Source organism: Phoca vitulina, unplaced genomic scaffold (genome assembly GCF_004348235.1).
Source record: "Phoca vitulina isolate PV1807 unplaced genomic scaffold, GSC_HSeal_1.0 scaffold52, whole genome shotgun sequence".
Classification (NCBI taxonomy): Eukaryota; Metazoa; Chordata; class Mammalia; order Carnivora; family Phocidae; genus Phoca; species Phoca vitulina.
The window spans coordinates 10784718-10794469 of NW_022589755.1; the positions used below are offsets into that span (position 1 = coordinate 10784718).

General features: G+C 59.8%; 2 protein-coding genes across 2 annotated transcripts; both read right to left on the bottom strand.

Moving 5' to 3' along the window:
- Positions 1 to 881: 881 nt before the first annotated feature.
- LOC116622491 (interferon-inducible GTPase 5-like) lies at positions 882 to 2970 on the bottom strand. The gene is made up of 3 exons (XM_032388961.1): positions 2367 to 2970; positions 1053 to 1748; positions 882 to 952 (listed from the first exon to the last, which is right to left on the bottom strand). The coding sequence occupies exons 1-3, from the start codon at positions 2968 to 2970 to the stop codon at positions 882 to 884; spliced, it is 1371 nt and encodes a 456-aa protein (XP_032244852.1).
- Positions 2971 to 6181: 3211 nt separating this feature from the next.
- LOC116622193 (interferon-inducible GTPase 5) lies at positions 6182 to 9337 on the bottom strand. The gene is made up of 2 exons (XM_032388459.1): positions 9260 to 9337; positions 6182 to 7716 (listed from the first exon to the last, which is right to left on the bottom strand). Exon 2 carries the CDS (start codon positions 7649 to 7651, stop codon positions 6257 to 6259), a length of 1395 nt encoding a protein of 464 aa, XP_032244350.1. The 5' UTR covers positions 7652 to 7716; positions 9260 to 9337; the 3' UTR covers positions 6182 to 6256.
- Between the last annotated feature and the right edge of the window lie 415 nt (positions 9338 to 9752).

Consider the following 9752-nt stretch of genomic DNA (forward strand, 5'->3'; position numbering starts at 1 on the left):
CAGTGCCTGCCTTCAGTGAAATGCCTAGTTAAATGCAATGCCTAATTCAATACGTGCTTAAAAAATAGAACCTATCCCGGTTCAAGATAGTACTTACCCTGTGTTGAAACAGCTTCTACCCTTATGCAAGTACTCCTACCTTACTTACACACAGTGCCTACTGTTGGTTAAATATGGTGGCTTCCTTTCCCCACAGACCTCATCTACCCTTGTTTAAAAGTAGTCTCTACCTTTAAATCCAGAACTGACTCTCAGTCAGATACACCGTACACTTCAATATAGGACCTACCCTCATCTGCTCAGTTTAAATAGGCTACGTCTTAGCTTGGTGTTTCCCAAAGTATGTCTCCAAATTGGCCTGGCCACCTCACCCAACCCCAACTAGTCTTGACCTTCAAATCCTGCTGTTCCACCCTTCACATTGGTTCCAGTCACCAGCCGAGTCTGCCCGCTACCCCATACCCCTTTGGTCCCCCTGCCTTCCTCCTGCCCTTGGGCATACCCATACAGTCCTGGTGTCATTGTCATGAGAATCCCCGGGGGGTGTTGAAGAAAACACTCAAGCCAGGAGTATTTTCTCTCTCTTGAGCAGATCTCTCAAGAGCGAGGCGCTAAGGTTTGGGAGGCCCGAGACCCAGGGCAGGCTCTGTCCCTGCCACTTGCTGACCGAGAAAACGTTAGGCAAGAACCTCCCTTGATGATCCTCAAGGCCCTTCCGAGCTGTGACGTTCACTGTCCTCTTAGGGAAATGCTTCTGAACCCTTTGCCCCACTGCCCTGACCTACACCAACACCTTCCAAAGTGCCTTCTCTAGCTAGACGACGGAGTTCCTCCCTCCCTTGTCCCATGTCCTGCCCCCTCCCTCTCCATCCCAGGGGGCACTACTGGTTGCTGTGGGGGTTCAGAGCAGGGAAGGTGGGGGCAATGGCCAGAGAGGGCATAAGACCCAGGGCTCAAAAGCACAAACACAGCACACGGGCTCAGTCCAGGAGAGTTGGAGCTTGAGTTTCTTTCCATCCCCCGACACCACCCAGCCTGGGGACAGATAGAACCTGTGTCTTCCCAGTCCTTCGCTGCCACCTCCAGCTGGTCTAGGCTCAGGGCTGGGATCATTGATCGGATCTCTCCGGGAGCTCGTGGTCGGAGTTGTCGAGGAAGGCCTGAAGCAGCACTCTCGGCGTCCTTGACTGCCTTGTCCAGAGACGTGCGGAGCATCTGGTAGATGGTGGCGAAGGAGAGGCCACAGGTGGCCAGGGTGCCGAGGACGGGCACGTTGAGGAGCTCCTGGGTGAAAGCAGAGGCATCCCGGCAGGCCTGGCCCAGCAGTTCCACCACCAGCGCCTCGGTGACGGTCTTCGGGCCCCGTGCCGCCTCCAAGATCTTGTGCAGGGGTTGGCCCGTCTGGCCCGCCAGCGTGACAAGGGAGTCCTTGTCCAGGCTGAAGCTGCGGCGGTAGCCTTCCAGGGAGTCGATGAGTATGTGTAGGTCACACGCCACATCCTGGACGCCCGGCATGGGGCTCGGGTTGACGCCACAGGCCACTGCGGCCACCAGCCAGATGAGCTGCCATAGTGAGGCTGCCTTCCTCTCTAGGACGGGCTCGGAGATGGCGGGCATGGCCAGCAGAAGCACGTGCCGCTTGTGGCTCTCGAGGTCCTTCGCCATCACCTCCTCCAGCAGGTGGAAGTCGTACTTACCCAACTCAAACATGGAGAGCAGGAAGACCTTGGGGTCCTTCAGGCCCCCCGCTGCGGGAGACAAGAGCACCGAGCGGTTTTGGCACCGGGGCAGGCCACGGTGTCCTGACAGCTGCCGAGGCTCGAGCACTTGCCAGGAGCGCACGGCACGAGGCTGGAGACTGTTGGCCCCGGAGCCAGGCTGCCTGAGTTCCGATCCCAGCCTTGCTCCCTACCACCCGCGTGGCCTTGGGCAAGTTACCAAATCAAACAAGGGGATGGATAATTGCACCTCCCTCCTAGGGATGCTGTGGTGGTAAAGTGAGTGCGTGAAAATGGTGCCGGTGTAATCCCTTAATAAATGTTAGCTGCCCTCGGCCACAGGTGCCAGCATCCCGTGGGCACGTGGCATTTGCACTGCTCTAACTTGGCAAATACACGAGCCAGCACACGTACTGTTTCCTTAATGCAGGTGATTGGTCTCTGTCACCTGTGACTGAGAAGCGCCAACTCTCAGGAAATGAATGGCAGCGGTGAGCATCACTTCGCTGCGGGGCCGAGCTGGGTCACGCAGTGTGACATTGGACGACCCCTTTCCCCACTGCGGGCCTCCGCTGGAGGAGGAAGGGGAAGGGGCCGGCGGTCCCTCCAGAATCCACCCGGCCCCGCCGCCCAGAGCCTGCCCCTCACCCTCCAGCCGCCGCCAACAGTCCTCCCGGATCTGGCTGAGCACTCTCTCCTCTGAGAAGGTGCTGGGGCGCCGGCTGCGGGAGGCGGCGATGTCCACGTCCACCTCGGAGCGGATGAGGTAGAAGCGCTTGCCCAGCTGCAGGATCTCACGGGCCAGCTGGGCGTGGTGGGCGGTGAAGCTCTGCGAGGTGATGATGATGAAGAAGTCGTAACGGGCCGGCAGCACCCGCTGGAGGTATTTTTCAGCCTGGAAGGTGGGCGTGCTGATGCCCGGCAGGTCCCAGATGATGACGTTGGGGTACTTAGGGTGTGCGTATGGCGTGGGCCCCACCGTCATTTCCACCACGCCCGTGTAGGCCGATTTGGGGTCCTCGTCTCCCAGCCCCCTGATGGTATTGACAAAGGTCGACTTGCCTGAGCCCGTGCCCCCGGTAATGCCAATGTCCAGCCTGGCATTCTCCAGCAAATGAAGTGTGGTCTGCAGCTTGGCGGCTACTGCCGACAGGTCGCCCTCCTCGAAGGCTCCCTTCAGAGCACTGGTGTCCCTCCATAGCTCCGGGATCTTGGACAGGCTGAGGCTCGACTGGAAGACTCTGCTCGCCATGGGCTACCCGACATCCAGGCCTCTGTATTCAGGATCGGTGACCTTCAACAGGACAGGTAAGGGAGCACTTGCCCTCTCTTCTCTACATCCCTCAGCATGCCCCAAGTACTTGAGGCGTCACCAGCCATCGTACTGAGAGTGCAACCATATGCCGGGCCCAGTGCTAAATGCTTGAGGTCGCTTCGCTTTTATTCATCACTGCCAGGTTCTCCTCCTCGAGTATCTCAGAAAATCCTCCTAACAGCCGGAAGAGGAGATTCCCTTACTAGCCACATTTGGCAGTGAGAGGAGAAATCAGTTGCCCAAGGCCCCCAGCTAGTGCATGGAGCGTTGGGAATGGGAATTGGGTCTTATGATCATAGAATTCAATTCTTTTTTTTTTTTTAAGATTTTAGTTTTAAGTAATCTCTACACCCAACATGGGGCTCAAACTCCCAACCCTGAGATCAAGAGTCACACGCTCCACTGCCCTAGCCAGCCAGAGGCCTCTAGAATTCAAATTCTTAAATAACATTGTATGGTATTTACTGTGCACCAGGCGCTCTGATCAGCAATACAGGGCAGTAATGAAGAGCTGGACCCGTCATCATCGCCGATAGCAGTTAATGTTTGTTTGTTCACTGTGTACTCGGGGCCAGCCACTGTTCTAGCCACAAGCATCATTTCATTAAGTCCCCACTGTGCGGAGTAGGAAACCGAGGCACGGGGAGGTAAAAGTCGCTCACTAAATGTCTTCCAGCCTGCACTGGAGCCAGGACATGGACCAGTGCCCTCCCATCCTTTTGCCATACAACCTCCCCACCCCATCCTTGCACAGCTGAGCACCTGCTATGGGCCAGGCAGGACCTCTTTGGGCACTGCAGCTCCAGCACCAGGAAAAGAGACTCGACGGGACAGGCCTGGTGTACTTGTGAAGACACTGCGCCCAGTGCTGCTGGCTTCCGAGTACCCACATCTGCTCGGGGAACCACAAGCCCCGCCCGGCCTCTGAGCCTCAGAGTCCTCACTGGTGTGATGGCCTGGGGCACCAGCGCTGACACTGGGAATGCATGACTGCAACCAGTCCCGGCCGTGCCAGGGACTTGGGTGCCGGTGGGTGGGTCATGTCCCCTCTGCAGCCTTTATTTCCCCTATCTGTTCGGTTCCTCACCTGTGAAATGGAGCGATGACTCCCCCTGTTTTAGGAAGACTCAGGGTCTTACTGTTGACAAGCTTCAGAGACCAGCTTGGGAAGGGCTAGGAGCATCAGGCTGAGCTTGATCTTTCTCTGGGGTACCATGGAAGGGTATTGAGCAGGGAAGGGAGAGGTGCATGGTGGACATTGAAGAGCCCCCTGTGGCCTTTGGGGAATGACACTGGAGCCTGGGAGATGAGGCAAGGGGCAGGGGCAGGTGGTGGTGGAGAGGGTGAGGCCTATGCTAAAACAGGGGCTGAGGGGGTGGAGATGGGGGATGGGAAAGGGAGAGCTGGAGGCAGAAAGGACAGGACAGGGCGACCAGTTGATCTTAACCTGTGTAGGGAGCATCACTACTCATGCCTGACCTTTCCATCCCAGCCACTTGGGCGGAGCCCATGAGTCCTGTGTTTCGGATGATGTCTGAGGGTGCACAGCTGTAGAGATGTGAGCTGGATTTTTGAGAACAGATTTGGAGTGGACCATCTGTCCTCATATCTGGGGGCCCGAGATTTCTCTACCATTATCCCCTACACCCTCATGGGTGCAGAAAGGTCCATGTGAACCCAAAAGTAGTCCTGGCAGAGCCACCGGGAAGGCCTTCCAGAAAGAGAAGAATCCTGTTACACAGAGCTCTTCGGCAGAGCGGACTGGCACCCCCTTTAATCCTCCAAGTGAAAGTGGCCCCTCTTTGTCTGGAACTGTTTCCTAGGTTCAAGGTCATTTGAGGCCCCAAATAGAACCATCCCCAGATCTGGGAGTATCCATAGGTGGGATGTGTGAACACCTAGGGGTGAGGCCACCTCCCCTGCACTGCAGTCCCCACTCCACCACCGGCCTTGTACGCAGCTTCCAGAGCCTTCTTGCGAATTCCTGGAAACTCACCTTTCTCAAAGACACCTAAATCCGACCCTTCCCTGACCCCTTGTCCAAGTCCACAGAAGCCCTCGGGGCAGCCCTTGTCCTGTCCAAAGACCCTAATCAGGTAGTTTTTTAATCTTCTATACGTATGTGACCCTTGACTTGGCACGTGAGGTCAGGCTTGAGCGGGTAGGAGGGGGTCAGCTTCACTTTTGCATTCCCACCGAAGAGCCAAGGACAAAGCAAGAGGGAGTGCCCGGGGCTTGGTTTCACAGACACAGACCCCCTCACCCCGTGTTGCACCTGCCCAGCGACACCTGCAGCCACATGCCCCGCCGCCTGGCTCGGCCCCATGGCCTTCAGCACAACCCCAGCACTCGTGCACCCACACAGCCATGCGGACACAGCGGGTGAAACCCCAGTCGGCAGACCCACAACCTCAGACCCACAGCATCAAAATCCCGGACACTTACCCGTGCTCCTCCCAATCACAGACACACCGGAAAGCTTATCGCCACACACGTGCCCACACACACACCTGCATGCTCTCCAAAACGACGTGTTCTAGGTGGCGGGATTCGCCCTCTGCCCCCTCTCTCCTTTGGTGGGCAGAGAAAGAGCCCACCAGCCTTCCAGCCCAAGGCCATCGGGCCTCCCCTTCCCCGGCCCCCCACACCCACCATCACTCACTAGCAGCCGGGCTGGCCCAGGATGTCCCCTGTCCCCTGCCCTGTTTAACCGGTTGCTAGGCACCATTGTGCCGATCCTGGGCACCGATTGGCCGCCCCTCCCCCCGCCCAGAGGAGGCCTGTGGGACACTGGGCTTCCCAGAAAGGGACTGGAGATGGCAGCAAAAATAAGTACCGTAACCAGCCCCAATCTCCACTAAGCTACCCGCGCACGTTGACAGTTGACGCCTGTCTTGGATCCAGGCCGGGCTATTGCCCCATAAATCTCCCTTGGCTCCCAGGGGACCAGGGAGAGAGATCCCACCAAGGTGCCCTTGGCCCGCCATGCATACCTTGAAGCTCTGCCCACCCGGAGCAAGGCCCATCCCGGTTCAGTGTGTCCCACAGGCCTCCTCAGACCCCTCCGAGCCTCCCTCCCCGCACACCTCCCCCCCTGCCCCGCCGAGTTGGGAGCTCTGGCGCCCTCAGCAAGTGCAGGGCACGTTTTCACTACACTGGCTTTGTTTAGCTGGTTTTGTTAAGGCTTGGTTTGTGGGTGAGGCAGGGGGTGGGGGCCGCACGCTCATTTCTCTTCTGACAAGTCACGCTTCTTCCAGCTGTCGAGAATATACTTGAGGAGGAGGCCGAGCTTCCGGCGGACCGAGAGCGGAGCTTCTTCACAGCCTCCCTCCCCGGAGCCCCGCTTCTCCACACCATTGTCACCGGCCGCCTCCAGGCTGACCTCAGACTGCGGCTCGTCCTCCTCCAGGGCCTTGATGCGGACCCGCTGGGCGTCCTCGGCCATCTCATTGAGGCAGCCCTGGAGCATGGTGTAGACGGTGCCGAAGCTGATGCCTCCGGCCACCAGGGTACCGAACACGGGGATGCCCTTCTCGAAGGCGCGGGCCACCCGCATGGCGCCGTCGGACGACTGCGAGTAGAGCCGCAGGACGGTTTCCGGCGAGACCTCGTTGGCCAGTGGCGAGCGGATGACGGAGCGCAGGTCCCCCGCCTGCTTGCCCACCTGCTCGGCCAGCTTGGCCAGCGAGTCTTCATCCAGGCCGAAGCTGCGGTGGTAGCCGCGCAGCGAGCGGATGAGCAGCGCGTCGTCGTAGGCGGCCGCCAGCCCCGGCACGGGCAGGGCCTGGATGACGCCCGACACCAGGGCCGTCTTGAGCACCTGCTCCTGCAGCATGTCCTTCTTCTTCTGCAGGGCCTCCAGCGAGATACCGGGCAGCGAGAGCAGGCCGGCGTGGCGCCGGTGGGCCGGCAAGTCGTGCTCCCAGGTGGACACGAGCAGCGGGAAGTCGTAGCGCACCGGCGACAGGTTGGACACGAGGAAGATGCGGGGGTCGCTCACGCCAGCCACCCGAAGCCGCTCGGCACAGTGGTCACGGATCTCCTGCAGGACGGCCGCCTCGCTGAAGCCCGAGGGCCGCTGGGTGCGTGTGGCCGCCAGGTCCTCGTCCACCTTGGTGCGCACGAAGTAGAACTTCTTGCCCTGGCGCAGGATCTCCGAGGCCAGGCGGGTCTCCACGGCCCCGCAGCGGCGGGGGGAGACCAGCAGGAAGAAGTCATAGCGGCCGAAGTCCACCTGCTTCAGGTACTTGTCAGCCGGGCAGCCCGGAGAGCCGGCCCCTGGCAGGTCCCACAGGGTCACGTCGGGAAACTGGGGGTGCGGGTAGGGCGAGGGCTGCATTGTGGTCTCCACGACGCCCGTGAGGGCCGCGCCGGGGTCCTCGGCCCCCAGGCCGCGGAGGGCGTTGATGAGGGAGGACTTGCCAGCGCCCGACTCGCCGGTGACGCCCACCTCCAGGCGGATGCTCTCGGACGAGGCCAGTAGCTCCCGGAGGCGAGAGGCCGCCTGCGGGAGGTCGCCCGACTCGAAGGCCGTGCGCAGGGCCTCCAGCTCTTCCTTGGCCATGAGGATGGTGGTCTCCTCCTCCCGGGGCACTGCTGGCAACTTCGAAGTAGCCATGGTGACCAGCGGTTCAGAGGGTGCGGGGGCTGGGGGAGAGTCACGGGACGCGGGGTTCTCAGCGTCTGCGGGGTAGAAGGGAGCCGTTCACTTCTCCTGGGCCTTGGCACAGGGCAGGGAGAGAGAGACACCAAGGATATAAGGGAAATCCCTCTGGCCCGCCCCTTCTCAAAAAACCCCGGGTACATTATCTGACACGAGGTAGGGGGCTTTGGAGTCTCACAGGCCCAGGCTCACATCCCATCCCTGCCACTGACTTGCTGTGTGACCTGGGGCAGAGTGAGGTACCTCTCTGAGCCTGTTCCTCTGCATAAAGGGCATAGTGACTGACGTGCCTTCTGCGGTGCTCAGGAGTCTTCAGGGTAAAGGTTTGATGGCGGCTTGTGACCCAGGCAGCCACACGGGGCCCCAAGCTTGGAAGCCTCAGCTCTCGGCTTAATGCTCTTCTGACACTGAAACTCTTAATGATATTCGACCCGGGGCCCTGTGGTTTCATTTTGCACCGGGCCCCACAAATGTGGGAGCCAGGCCTGCAAAGGAAAGGGCTTACGCCCAGCACCCGGGCGCAGGCAGAGCACGCCACACTCCTGCAGCTGCTAGGGTTGGGAGCAGTGGGAAGGGGGGATGAAGGGGACCCAGACCCTGGAGCCGAACCCAGGGTCAGACCCTGACTCCCCGACGTACGCGCTGAGTGACTGGGGCAAGTGACTTGAAGCTCTCCGCCTCGTTCCCGTCATCTGTACGATGAGGCCAGTAACTATGATAATAGCAAACCACCTCCTCGGCTTGTTGAGAATTGAGTTAACGCATAGAAAGCATTTGAAATAGCGCCTGGCCCACAGCAGGTGGTCTGGGTTACCAGCAGCAGCGTCATTATTATCCTTGTTAGTAGTCCCAGCTGTGTGACTTGAAGCCATCCCCTGCCCTCTCTGAGTGCACCACGGAAGACAACGTTGCTACCGCACAGGACAAGTGAGGCCTGAGTGATCGTGAGCCCACCCATCTATCCCTAGGCCAGCCTTCTGGGGTTGGAAGGAGCCTGGAATGAGGGGATGCCCACACAGTGGGAGTCCTCCTCCTTAAACACCCAGACCTGCCCTGGGTTGCTAAGCTCAGCTCACACTAGGGATCGCTGTCCCCATCAGACAGAGAGGGACCGAGGCTCAGACTACACAATGAGGTCCCTGCACAGAGGCCCAGCCAGGATTCAAAGGCACGACCCTGGGCTCCCTCATTCCTCTGAAGCTCTCTGTTCAGCTACATGTCTTTGCCTCCCTCCTTGTCTTCTGGGCTGTCCTTGTCCACCCCCCCCAACAGAAATTTGTCCTTATTACCTTGTTCCCACCAGGTCTGAACCCCCATCCTGGGTGGGGGCATTTCTCCCATGCTATGCCCACTCTCCCTGCACCCTGTCCCCCCAAGCCATGTAAGGATAAGGCCCAGGGAGAGGTGAGCAGGTGCCGGGGCAGGTCCCAGCAGCCGGGGCCAGGCAGGTCAGTGGCCCCTGGGGTGGGAATAGGGCTGAGGGATCTAGGGTTGGTCCTGGAAGCCCCTGCCTCCCTTCACCCACAGGGCCCAGCCAGACAGTCCTGCCCTCGGGGGACTCACCTGCCCTGCAGGCTCTCCCTCTCCCCTCACACTTTCCCCGCTGGTGGGGTCTCCTCTCTTGTTAGCCCAAGGTCAGACCCGTTGCTAGGACCCATTATAACAGCAAGCAGCAGCTGATTGGTCAGCCAACCCTAGCGCAATAATGTGACAGTGATGTCAGGGGGCGGGGTCCCCACCCCCCAGCTGCTCCTAGGGCCCCCCTCTCGGTCACACTGGGCCCTCAGTCCCCCCACAAGGGACCCACAGAGATCTTTGTTCACCACCCATCTGTGGTCTCTGTCACCCACAGGACACCGTCCCAGCTCCACCACCTGGCATCCAAGGGCCTGACCCTGCTCACCACCCACCCTCTGTTTCTCCTCCTTCCAGGGGACTGTTGCCCAAACAAGTCATTCATGTCCCCTTCTCCGCACTGTCTACTCACCTACCGCCCGGCGACGTGTTGTGCGAGCTCCGGGGGTGCTGGTTTAGCTTCGCCGGCGCTGGCTGTGGG

What these genes read in the sequence shown, in the direction of transcription:
- LOC116622193 (XM_032388459.1), bottom strand. Translation starts at nt 7,651, where the DNA reads ATGGCTACTTCGAAGTTGCCAGCAGTGCCCCGGGAGGAGGAGACCACC.
- LOC116622491 (XM_032388961.1), bottom strand. Translation starts at nt 2,970, where the DNA reads ATGGCGAGCAGAGTCTTCCAGTCGAGCCTCAGCCTGTCCAAGATCCCG. An exon ending in CTGTTGGCGGCGGCTGGAGG is followed by an intron (nt 1,749 to 2,366) that starts GTGAGGGGCAGG and finishes TGTCTCCCGCAG; the next exon opens with CGGGGGGCCTGAAGGACCCC. An exon ending in GAAGGACTGGGAAGACACAG is followed by an intron (nt 953 to 1,052) that starts GTTCTATCTGTC and finishes TGTGCTTTTGAG; the next exon opens with CCCTGGGTCTTATGCCCTCT.